The 12802-nt window shown below is 45.9% G+C and overlaps 1 protein-coding gene across 3 annotated transcripts; it reads left to right on the top strand.

Moving 5' to 3' along the window:
- Window positions 1-332: 332 nt before the first annotated feature.
- Window positions 333-12802, top strand: LOC117898053. 3 transcript variants are annotated; one of them, XM_034807216.1, is made up of 5 exons: window positions 333-581; window positions 3833-4163; window positions 5085-5171; window positions 9400-9571; window positions 11067-12802. In XM_034807216.1, exons 2-5 carry the CDS (start codon window positions 3849-3851, stop codon window positions 12434-12436), a joined length of 1944 nt encoding a protein of 647 aa, XP_034663107.1. In that variant the 5' UTR covers window positions 333-581; window positions 3833-3848; the 3' UTR covers window positions 12437-12802. The 3 variants fall into 3 exon arrangements, with proteins under 3 accessions (XP_034663107.1, XP_034663105.1, XP_034663106.1); XM_034807214.1 differs by having other exon boundaries at window positions 5082-5171; window positions 11067-12801; XM_034807215.1 differs by lacking the exon at window positions 333-581 and adding an exon at window positions 1918-1989 and having other exon boundaries at window positions 5082-5171; window positions 11067-12801.

Below are 12802 nucleotides of genomic sequence, written 5' to 3'. Positions count from 1 at the left end.
TGACTTTTATTAATCGGGCCAGCAATTAGCCAAGAAGCTGGCTGGCAGGCGGGCAGGCAGGCCGGCCTTAAAGGCAAATGGCCCAATTCAAGTGCAGTCACGCCATGAGCCATGAGCCATGCGTTGGACTCCAGTTCCATTTGCAGATGGTTGGAGAGTGCTCAAGGCATGGGCTTATTTATGGCTTACACGTTTGAAAAACCGTTCGAAAGCTTGCGCGGCCTGCGGAGCTTTGCCCGCAGAGGGCGCTGCCGTGCGCTCAGGTGTGCTGGTGCTGGTCAGCTGCGCAGACGCCGGATCGGCGGCTGTTCAGTTTCTTCCCAACGCTCAAGCAGTGCGCGTGCGCCTCCGCAAGTTCCGCAAGCAGACGCGAAGTGCGTGGCGCCGGCGCCCAGACCAAGCAATCGAATTGAGACATCAGCCACCTTCGAGTGTGTGCGTGTGTGTGTTTGAGTGGGAGGTGACGAAGCGAAAAGCCGCAAAGTTCACAAGGAAAAGTTGTGAAAATTGATTTCCCAGCAAGGCGCTGAAGCCAAACCGAAATCATTTGTGTGCCCATCAACAAACCGAAAACGTTGTAGGTGTGTGTGTGTGTAAGCATCAAACATAATGATTGTATTAACGATTGTTCGGTCAAGCCATACGAAACTTTGCTGTAAAAATTATACCTCTCTAATGGGCCACACGACCTTACGATTACGGACAGCCCTGAGCCATTGTCGGTTGTCGGTGGTCGCTTTGGTAACGTTGTCTTAGGTCAAGGCGGCAGCTACCGCACAATCTGCGCGGTAATTGCTCGCCCCGTCCGCTCTCCATTTCCATGCGGAAGTGTAACGCACAATTATAATCGCATTTCGCATAATTAAAGACATCAAACAAGTTTGCTAAGCTGAAACTATTCTATGTTGATTCTCATTTCCTAGTGCTGCGAGTATTTCTACAACAAACGAAACGAGTCTAAAGTGATTCAGAAAGGCGCTCGTAAATCATAGACGGGCCTCTGCGTCTCTACGCATGCGCAATGTTTGTGCGAATTTCACACTCTGTGCGAAATACAAACACACAGTGAAGACAAACAAGGCAGAAAAGTCAGACTGAGACACCGAAGCATAAGATACCCTTTAGGCATCTGATTTGAATAAACTGTAGTGAAAGCGTGGACGTTGAGAATGGTTCTTCAAGAAACCAGTTGTGTGTTCAACCCACAAAGACTTGTTTCTTAAACCAATTATAATTCTAAGCCAGCTGGCTTTAACACTTGCAAATTAATTGTTATAAATTTATGGACACAACAGATCACGATCAAAGCGACTTCCTTTTCTGCACTTCACTCTCTTAATACCCTCTAAAAGAGTAAAAACAAAACAAAAAAACCCAACGAATCATATTCAATTGGAAATTTACACGGCAACGCAAGTCTCAGCCTGCTAATTGTAGGCTGACTCAGAGAGAGACAGAGACCGACTGAGAGATAGATAGAGAGGGAGAGAGAGGGAGAGAGAGGGAGAGTCAGATGCAGCAACGTCAATGGCGCATGCGCAACAGTTTTGCCCGCTTTGGGGTTTCTGGGTCTCTGTCTCGTCTCTGCCGCTGGCTCTGCCTCTGCCTCTGCCTCTGTTTCTGTCGTACGTTTTCGCTTGCGGTTTCTTTCGTGTAACTGTGACGCAATTTTCGTGTGAGTTTGTTTTAGTCTCGCTCCGTCAGCTATTCCCCTCCCCCTTGAGCACTACTTGATATAGTACTGAAAACGAAAGCGGCAAAAAATAAATCTGCGCTACAGATGCAGCTCCTACTCGTACCCGTATTCGCACTACTTATCTGTGTGTAGCTGTTTCTGCCGTGTGCAATGTGCATTACCTTCAAGTGGCTGGCTGGCTATCCGTCGACTGACTTCCAGTTTGGTTGCAGTTAGTTGCAATTCGCACGCGCCTAAGCACAGTTCGCTTCCTACAAAGAAATACAGAAATATAAATAGAGGAAAACTTTACGGTATAAATGTGGCAATTAATTAATAAAGTTGGGCTCGAATTGGAGCGTTACCAGCAATGGGGGAGTGCGGAATGTGGTGTGTGTGCTGCTGCTCCTCCTTCTGTATAGTTGGATTTCGTAATTGTTTGCTAACTGCCGCGCTTCATTGATTCTTGGGCAAAACAATGGCCGAAACGTGGCTTTCTGTGGTGGCTTCTGCCTTCCTCGATTCTCGATTCTCGATGCAACTCCGCTGCGGACCTGCTGCGGTTGCCCACTCAGCCGGAGCCCTGAACTGTTGGTGGTTTTGCCTTTTGTATGAAATTGACTTTTTGGGGCGCAACTTTAATTAATTTGTGCGGCTTTGAAAAATAATTAAATCAGTTCCTTAATTGCCCTTAACTTTCAGGGGGAAGTTGGAAAGTGAAGAGAAAAAAAGAGCAGAAATCCATAAACATCCAACAACAATGATTCCGTGCATAATGCATAATTGAATAATGGCCAGACAAGTATCAATCGCTTTTAATTGCTGCTACAGCTTATTCGATTTATTGTTTAATAATTTATTGAACTTTTTCTCTTTTGGCTGTTTTTTTGTGTGCGCTCACTCCACGCTGTCGACGTCATAGCCATTTCATGGCCAATGTCAGTAAGAAGTGAAGTGAAGTGCGCTCAACAAGTTTCGTGGTATCTGTATCCGCGTGCGTAGCGACAGATAGATTCCAAGTCCCCTTCGCCACAGTCTCCACATACATACATATGTGGATGCTTGAACGCAGCGCTGAAAGAGTCTCGAGTATACGAATAATCAATTTCATGTTGAGAATCTTCTAAGCTGACGACTCTGACGCACTGCGGAGACTCGGAACGACAATGTCAATGACTAGACGAAAGAATCTGGTTTGCAAAGCTGTGCTGCCAGGTACGAGTTGTACGAATAGTGTGGTGTCTGTCTGTAGATTGCTTCTGGCTCTCATTATCGCCTTCCACATGACAATGTCAGCTGTTCTTTTTTGAGAAACGCATAGAACATTTACGGCAAGGCTTATTAGCTTATTATCGCCTTGCAGTCTACGATTTTCCAGCCGTTAAGTTCCGGTTGCGGGTTGGGGTCTGCGCCTGCCGCAGGCTTTTAATTTATTTTCTGTAGTTTGTGCAACTTTTCAAGAAACCCTTTTTCTGATGCTTTGCCAGCGGGTGAGATTGGCGAAACTTTTGATTTATGGCAGAAAATTTCACGGCAGGCCAAAGCCGTCGCCGCGTATGCGTAATTACAGCCTCTTGGCGCAAAAGTTTTTGGCCACCTTTGGTAGCAGCTTTGCTAATTAATTGCGCTTCGACGCAGCTGCCGAAAGGTGAAAGAATTGCCCACAGAAAGGTGCAAATGATACAAGTGGTTGCCCCATCACACAAACCCAATCACACACGCAGACACCCCCCCACGCATGTATAATAAATGTGTGTATGTGTACACACAAGTGTGTGGCTGTGTACGTGATGCGAATGTCAAAGGCAGGAAGAGGCCTCGACCGATGACACGCCCACTCAGCAGGAGAAATAAAACAGTTTGGCACCATTTTTCACAGGGAAAACTAAGCACGAGACGTTGTGGCATGCCTCTCTCTGTGTGTGTGTGTGCGCTGGTAATTAGATGTGTTACTGTGTGTGTGAGTTGTCTGGTAAACGCCTCAAGTGTTGAAAATTGGCCATATTTATGTCTGGTCTGGTCTGGCCTCTCGGCCGTGCGTGTGTGCCGAGTGCCAAGACATAAATTGCATGAAATGCCACAGACGTGTGCGACCTTGAGGATTTTGCTGTAAGAGTTCTGAATTTAATTTGAGCCAATTTCTCCGTTTATTCGCAGTTAAACTTGAACAAGAATGCTCCAATTGTGCACCATCTACGCCTGCGCCAACGGCACGCTGGGCCTGAATTTGAGTCGTGCCCCCTGGGACCCGTATCCATGGGTCAGCGGGGTGCAGGAGAAATCAAATGCGGAGCGCGGCGGTGTCCGCATTGGCGATACCCTGTTGGAGCTGAATGGAGTGGACATACTCGGCCTAAGGATCAGTGAGCTGGCCAGTCGCCTGGCCGAGCACTGGCACAGTGGCGCCGAGTGTGTCACCATGATGATGTGGCGCCAGCAGGCAGCCATCACATCCCCCGAAGATGCTGAGGAGGCATCCCACGCTGTGGTGAGTCCCAACCGCGTTGCACTTGCCCATAATTGCCAGGGCCATTCCGCTGCCTCAAGTGCTGGCTGCTGCTTGTGCTTGTAGTTGATTTGTCGATTGGTTAAATGGGGCATTGTCATACTACTGCTTGTAATGCCGCTTGTTGCCGCTGCTATTCACGTGCCACTGAGCGTTACGTAATGCTGATTGGCTTAATGACTGCCGCCTCTGTCTTAGTAATTAGTCGCTGCTGCAGCTTGGTCTACTTACTTTGTGGGCAGACCCCAGCTATACCTCTCCCCAGTGCCTTTGCATCACTTAAAGAATCCTTGAATACGTCACAGGTGAAATCTGTTACATGGCCCTGGCCGGAGGTTGATCTACCATTGCCGCCGGAAGCTGTTTATTTTGGTATTGAATGAAATTGCATTGAAATAATGCAATTTTGTTCTTGACACATCATGTGTCCTTTATTACAATTCAATTGACTCAAATGTACTTAGAGAGAGGCTGAACCCTGTCGGACAGTCGCAAAATGTTAGACACACAAATAGCTGGCACTCTCGCTCGTACCTGGGCGAAAGTCCATTTCAATCAAGGCTGAAGGCTATGCATCTGCATCAATCCGAGTGTCTGTGTGTGTGGCCCGTTAAACAGATTAAACTTGCAGCTGTACTCGCCCAATGTGTGTGCATCTCTCGGTTGCATTTTGTGTCCTGTCGCTGGCAGTTTAATCATTTCATTGAATTACAATAGTGCAGTGCTGGGCTCGTTTTGATAATTGAATGTGAATTGAAAGCATGGAAAGCGTCTCAAATGGACGCATTTAAAATCATTAAAGGCATTCCTTGGAGTCATTCGATTGAATTCTGATAACCTTGAAGCGAAACACTCAAAATTAACCAAAGTTTTCTCCCCTCGCTCTTTGTGTCTTTGCAGCAGCATGGAATTAATCAACAATCGCTGCAAAAGTTTGCCACATGCCTTCAACATATTTCCCAATTACTGGAGTGTCCTGTGTGCCTTGAGGTAAGTGGGTGTGGTGAAAAGGGCAATCCAACCGCTGTTGCATGTGCGTTGCATATCGATGAGGTCGCCCTGCTGGCTGGCTGGCTGGCTGGCTGGGCCCGTGCATCGACTCTAAAGGGTAGCTGGGGCTTTAGTTTTAGTTCGTCATTATCTAAACTCAACTCGTCGGAACTCTCTCAAAACTTAGTTGCCAGCAGTTGCCGCTTGTTTGCCTTTGAGAGGCTCTGCTGCCATAGCTAGTCCTGATCTCAATCCCAGTCCCAGTCCCAGTCCCAGTCCCAATCCCAGTGCCAATCCCAGTTGCAGTGGCAGTCCCGTCACCGTCACCATCCCCAATCCCCAATCCCCATCCCCTTCCGGGTTTTGCGTTGATTTTGCTGCGCAAGTTTGTTGCTAATCACTTGACTGTATATAAAGTTTTGCAACGTTGGGCTGCCAGTGATTGCTGCCCCCGTTGACTCTTGGCTCTGTCACCCGTTGCCACTCTCCCACCTCTCCCATCTCCCTGTCTTTCGCTCACAGCCTCTCTGTGAAGCAGGTATGCCGTGCCGGCATTGTTTACTCAATTACTCAAACGACGCACCACACTAGAGCCGAGCGGAGCTGAGCTGAGCCGCCTCCGCCTCTGCATCCGCCTTCCTGTCGTCATGTTGGCAGTTAATGGCCGTCGGTTATGTTCTGGCCAAGTGTTTTTATATGAGAGCACCCTTTGCCTATGAGGGTACCATGAATATAATCAGATGTTTTGCAACGCTCTAATACTCAGTGCTGTGCAGCAACAAATGTGGAGTTGAGATGTCAAGCCCTCGAGTGCCTCGAAAAAAATGTGTAAAAAAAGGGCAAGCCAAGGGTATTTTAGCCATCGATTGTAGCCAGTTTTTCCAGCTTGTTTTTGTTTTGGTTTATTTTTTTGTTCGTTCTATATTGAAGTGGGTTTTTGATAAATGTTTGCCCTGGCATGTGATTTGATTAGTTTGGCAAGATACACACATGTACATCAGCGTTCGTATGTACAACATCAGGCAGGCAATGTGATTGATTATGTCGTTTAAAAATCAAATATTGACGATTAGGCAGATGTGTGCACACATCATACATACATATTTATGTATATATAGAGGAAGTCAGTGTGACTAATCGTGTCATTCGCCAGCGGGTCCACCCTCAACACTGGCGCTTGCTCCTGCTGCTCATTCTGTTGCGCCCCGAGCTCGTTGTGCATTTAAATTGAAGCTGGTGGCGAGTGTAGGGGCTTTAAATTTATTTATGTCCAGCTTGTCAGCAAAAACATAAATTTAATTAATTAGACAAGATAAAGAGTGTCCAGACTGGCTGCCACTGCCGCCGTGCAGGCCATTTAAAATGTAAAGTTATTTTCAAATGAAATTCTCGCTTGCAGCACATCTCCGTGTGGCACTCTTCTCGTGTCAGAGTGTGTGTGTGTGTGGCTATAAATTAAGCATGTGCAGGAGACCCAGTGTAGGGACTGTAAGGGACACATATCGCTCGCAGTATCCCAGAAACGCCAGCACCGCTGCAACGCCTTCAAAGTGGGGCAGCCGCAGAGCTGTGTGTCCAGGAGCTGGCAGCTTTGGCTCGAACTCCACTTGCAGCACTGCACTGAATAATTTGTTTATTAACCCAAAATCAGTTTATGCCGGATACGCTAGCTGTCCCCGCCCACCATGTCCCCTCTCTGCCTTCTGCCTCTATCTCCAACACTATCACTGGGACTTCCCTTCCACTTTCCCTGCCACTCTGGCCTGCGGCTTAGTTTGCTGGAGAGTCCTTTAGATTTGGCAATTATTACTGAAGCACGAAGCTGGCATTATACGAGTCTTGTATTATGAGCATACACTCGTATGTGTGTGTGTGTGTGTATGTGTGTGTGTATGCTATATGCTAGTGCCATATTCTTTATGCATGCATGTGCGTGTCTGAGCGTGTTTGGGGGTATTTGGGGGTATTTATGTATGCAAAAACACACACAAGTCCATTAAGTTATTAAGGGATTTTGTTTTGCTAGATTTTGCTCAATGCCAGTGCATTCTCGATTCCCTTCAAAGATAATCGCTTGCATTAGCCCATGCTGCCCTCCTGCCGCCTGCTTTTTGGCATGCTCCTGGCGGCCGGATAAGGATTTGGCATTAGGTTTCCCTTGTTTGACATTAAATCGGGCATGAAACTGTTTTTGTTTCATTTAAATATGCATAAATTTTCAGTTCATTTAATTTTCATAAATTTCACAAGCAAACACCGCCCGGAAAATTCGAGGAATTGGCTTTCAACATCAAAAGATGATTAACTTAAACTCTTACGAGCTTTTAAGCCAAAATAACCCCCCCGAAGGGCACTTTCTTGGCTTAAGTAAACGAGTTTTTACTCGTGAAAGGTGCAATGCCATTTGAATCATATTATCTTTCGTCTCTCACTTGTGTGAAGCAAAAGCACATAAAGTCAATGCAATTATTGGATGGAACTTGAGGGATTTCCATGAATTTTATACCGGGAACACAATTTGCAATTCCCTGATTCAGGCACACCAAAACTCTCTGCCTATTGTTATTATCTACGTAGCAAGTCAATTCTACATGACATTGCACACTAAAAGTGTTGCATACTTGTAGGCGGAATAATGTAAAGTCGAACAAATCAAGTATAAATATAATTTTAGCATTCAAATACAAATTTAATAAAATATTCCAAGAAAATGAACAATCACTCAGTCAGTGTAAACAATTGAATATGCTCTCTTGGTTTCGCATTCGACGAGACAAAACGAATATTTTAATTTCCGTTTCCACTTCCACTCTGCCTCCCCCCTTGCCCACCCAATATTGTTTCAGCTTAGATCATTTAATTGATTTCCATCACTAATTGGAGTCGTTGTTTATGTATGCCAGGGTATTAAAATTGAAAGCGTTTGCTTATGGCCATTTAAGCCAATAACAAACAATAAAATACGAACGGAATTAAAAACTATTCCGCACACGTACACATTCTTGAATATCCTTGCAGCTTCCATTCTCATTTCGTATTTGTTTTCGGTGTCGTTTCTATTTAATAGAGTACTGCCGGGGTATATTGTTATTGCACAAAGAATATCCGTTCGACAGTATTGGAAGAGCAGACAGCGTTGAGCTGCAAAATCAAGTTCGTGGACATCCGAAAGTCCATTCGATGGAGATGTAATCTTTCTGCTTCTGTACCTGTTTTTGTTTAAATTGCAAACGAATCGTTTTACATTTGTAATACTTTGAAAGCAGATTTGGCCAAATCGGTAAAAAACAAAACAAAAAAAGGAAGTGTGGCAGCTTTAGACCAGAAAGTGTTTCTTTATTCAAGCAAATTTATGTTTGGCTGCATATTTACAACACTTTTTGCCATCGCACACAGACGCACACGTGCCTTCGCTTTTATGGAGGGCAGAGACAAAAAGCATCATCCAAATTTCAATACATATTCTTCAGTCGTCTGTCAGTCGATCCGATTTTCCGCTTTCCGTTTTTCTTCTTTTATTTATATTTTTTTCCTTTGGGTAGTTTCTGTTGTTTTGCAGTTGGTTTTTTGCTTCATTTTTTTGGGAGAGGGCCAGGGCCAGGGCCGGGGCCAGCTTGAAATGCGCAAAAGTATTTTTGTGCGCATCAAATACCCGTACAGTTGTATTATTTTAAATCCGCTTGCAATATTTTCAATTTGATTTTCCATTTAAATGGAAAGCTTTCTGCGCACAACATACCCAGCATAATACATTTTTCATGTCAATGCGAGCAAAGGAAAAACAGGAGCAGCCCCAAAAAGGAGCCGAGCCATGTGGCAGGGGATTGCGATTGATGCCCGGACAGGCAGAGACAGAACACAGCCAAATATGCATGAGCAATAATCAAATTTAGTTTCAGTTTTGAGCATTACAAATGACGTCCAATATGCAGACTAGAATTGGTTTCGTTTTCTTCAAATCCAATTCGATGTGTGCACAATCAAGGAGCAATCAGAGAGCGCTGCAGAGCGCCTCCTTTGAGTGTGCTCACTACCCATGATGGTTATAATTAAATGAAATAAACTCCCCTCCCCCAACTCCTCCTCCTCACATTGTATAATTATACGCATGTTTGTGTGTGTTTTCATAAAGATTTCTCTCTGTTTCTTTTTGATTTATTTTCACTTTGTGGCTGCACTTCCTTTGACTTGGTTTCTCCCCCATCCAACTGGCCAACGGAAAAATCAGGTCATCAAACCACCTGGATGGCAGTGCTGCAACGGACACGTGCTCTGCAATAATTGCCGCAGCCGGTCCGTGAAGTGTCCGGTGTGTCGTGTGCCCCTTGGACCCAGGGGTCGCTGCCTGCTGTCGGATAAATTATTCACCCTGCTGGCCGAGAGTTTTCCATGCGATGGCGGTAAGTGCAACCCACATTACTTGTATTTATAACTTTTATCTAACTAATCGTGGCAAAACGATACCCAAATTAGCGTTGTCATTAGGCGACATCTGTCTTGGGTCTCTATGTGTGTGTTTGGGTTGGATGGATCCTTCCTTAGCCTACATATATCAAAAGATATATCATCCAGCTGTCATTTACGTTGTGCCCAAAACTTTTGAGTAGCGCCAAGTGTCAATGTTTTCACTTAAATCTCTGCTAAAACAGAAAGCCCGAGACCGAGAGTTGGAGAGTCCTGAAAGCAAATGAAAGCAAAGGCAAATGGTGAGGAGCCAAGTCAAGAGTGCTTGAAATTGAGCGCAATGGCTCATCTTCTGCTCCTGCTTTCTTCTTCCTTTTATAGCATAATTATGTAACATAAATTGCTAAAGTTTTTCACGCTTTGTGCTGTTGCCATATTGTTGGCATTGCGTTACATATTCCTGTTGTTTCTGCTGCCGCTGCTTATAGCTGCCGCCTCGCTTAAAGTTTTGGACGCCCTCGTTGCCATTTTCAATCTGTGTCGTGTCCGCGTCGGCGTCGGCGTCGCCGTCCGCCCAACTCAACTTCAAGTGAAGTTTACAGCGTAGGTAACAAGCGGCAACAAGAACAAACACGAAAGATTCTTCCGCCGTTGTCTGCATTTGCTTTTACTTGTTGGTCCTCATTCTTTCATCTATTTTTTTTTCGCCAACTTCCTGTGCGTTCTTGCCTGGTTGCTACACGGTACTAGCGGAGTCTGTGGGTTTATTATAACTAAAGGACAGCATTAATATTAAATGTGCTTTCCAAATATTTCAGTTTTAAAGCTGCAACAGATGGGAAATGTTTTATTTTTGTGTAAAGTTATTTTCGGCCCAATTCAAGAGGGTTAAAAGGATGGTTAGTGGCCATCGATTAGCGGGTATCTTGCAGTCGTTATTGAATCAATGGTATTCCAAGTTCTTTTCTTGTTTCCTCTTGTTTAGCTTAGTCTCTGCTTAGTACGTTTTTATTGCTTCTACATTAAGTGTGCATTCTTTATGTTTTTGCTGAGATTTTCCACTCCTCTTTCTCTGCCCGTTCCCGTTCCCGTTCATATTTATATAAAGATGGAGAAATGTATTTACTTTCTTTTTTCTATTTTCATTTGCCACTTAAACTTCTTGAGAGTTTCCTCCTGGCCAACGGGCAGGGGCAGGGCTGGGTTTGTGTAGGGTTCGGGGAATGTCCTAACGAGCGCAAAAGGACAATTCCAACTGCAGGAAAACTTGAAAATTTCAAGCCATCAACAATTGTGCGTATGCCATAGATGGCCCTTAGGGGCAGGAGCTACAGTAGGGACAGTGGCAGGGGCAGGGGCAGGAGCTGACGGCACAGTGAATGATAGTGAGGGGCTATAGATATTTATTCGTGGCAACAGTTATTGCATTTACATTTGGGGACCTATTTGTTTATTCTTTTTGTTGTAAAACTTTTTCCCTTTTTATTGCAGGAAAAACCAACAAGGTGACTGCGGACCTGGACCACGGCCCGGAGGGTCAGCGAAAGCTGAGCAGCGTCAACAAGTGCACAAATGAATATCATAATCAACCAAAAATGGCACTGGCCAAGTCGAACACCGGCAAGAAGTGCGGCAAGCAAATCTCCAGGCAACTGCAGCTGGACGCAGTGGCCGTTGTGGTTCTGAATGCCACAGACAGCGGTGCAGGTGCAGGTGCAGATGGTGGGGTGCTGCAGCACCCGCAAATGCCAAAGGGAAATGAGGAAAATGCTCGAATTCGAAATAATGTCCCCGCCGCCGACAACAGCAGCAACCACAGCAGCAACGGCAGCAGGAGGTGGCACAGTCAGGGCCAGGACGAGAAGGACCTGCAACGTTGCACACTGATAAAAGTGCAGCACCAGGAGAGTCGTTTCAGCGAGCAGCAGAAGAAGTCGGTGCTGGAACTGCTCGAGAGCAACAATGTGCTCGTTAAACCAAAGTTAAAGTTGAGTAAGAAAAGTTGTCGGATTACAGGCAAAGATCAAGACGGATTGCGCTCCGATGAAGTTGCCAACATAAATGCTGGGCAACACCAAACAGCGGGGCAGGAGGAGGAAGAGGAGGAGCAGGTGATGCACCCAGCTGGCGGCAGAGGCCGGCTGCAATTTCAAAATTATCATTGCCCCACTGGGAAATCATGTATCTCCAGCAGCTGCAGCGCTGTGCTCAAACTTTCGCAGCCAGCTGACGGCTCTCGGAACAAATTGTCAACCGTCAAAGCTGGGGCCGCCACCGCAGACGGAGTGGCAGCCGAAATTGCAGCGGCCACCTTATCAGTGGGGAGCCATAAACAGGCGCCAGCATCTGAAGTAAATCAGGCAACGTCGTCGCTAGTTTCGGGGTCGGGCGCGTCATCAATAAAGTCCTGCGAGTGGCAGCTGCTGAGGCATCTCAGCAGCGAGCACCGCCTTTCCGTGCTGCACTCGTACGGCACGTTCGGGGAGCGGCTGCACGTCCAGCTGCCGTCCCAGCAGGCGGTGGCATGCCTCAGTCTGAGCGAGGATGTCAGTCCGGGCCACGAGCATGTCAGAGTGCACACATTTTTCCTGGCTGTCATAGCGATCAGCACAGGGCATGCCGTTTTCCTCTGGCACCTGGACGACCCGGACGACCGACCACAGGAGGAGTCACACTTTGAGACTGTCATCGAGACACAGGGCGGGCATGTCAAGTGGTGCGGTGCCGCCCATTCACTCAGGCGCAGTTGGCCGGAGATTGGTGCTTCTGGCCATTTCCTCAACTGCCACAACCTTCAGGAGAACGCCAGCGCAGCCTTTGATATCACAGTGAAAAGAAGTGCTCCAACCCCCAAGCTATAGTCTAAACCTAATTAGTGATAAGCTTAGAATATTCATTAGTGAGTAGAGAATGTGGAAAGCAAAGACTGCAAATGAATTTCCCATTTAGAGTCTGTGTAATTTAGCATCAATTTTCATGGCATTCCGAACGAGTGGAAATAAAAACCGAAATACAAATGAAGCGTGGATGCAAAATCTCTTGACGAGCTTGACGGGTGTGTGCTTTGTAAATTATATTTGCATTTTTTTAATGCTCGCATTCGTGTTCGGACTCGTGTTCGTGTATTTATTCGCAAAAATGCAAAACGCAATTTGGAAATGTGTTTAATGTGCAATATTTTTAATTAATAAAAACATTTAGAAATATGCTGGCCAGGCAAATTGAAC

The sequence above is a fragment of the Drosophila subobscura genome, chromosome O (assembly GCF_008121235.1).
Source record: "Drosophila subobscura isolate 14011-0131.10 chromosome O, UCBerk_Dsub_1.0, whole genome shotgun sequence".
Lineage (NCBI taxonomy): Eukaryota > Metazoa > Arthropoda > Insecta > Diptera > Drosophilidae > Drosophila > Drosophila subobscura.
The sequence above is the reverse complement of the archived record's forward strand: the minus strand, read 5'-3'. Positions and strand labels throughout refer to the sequence as shown.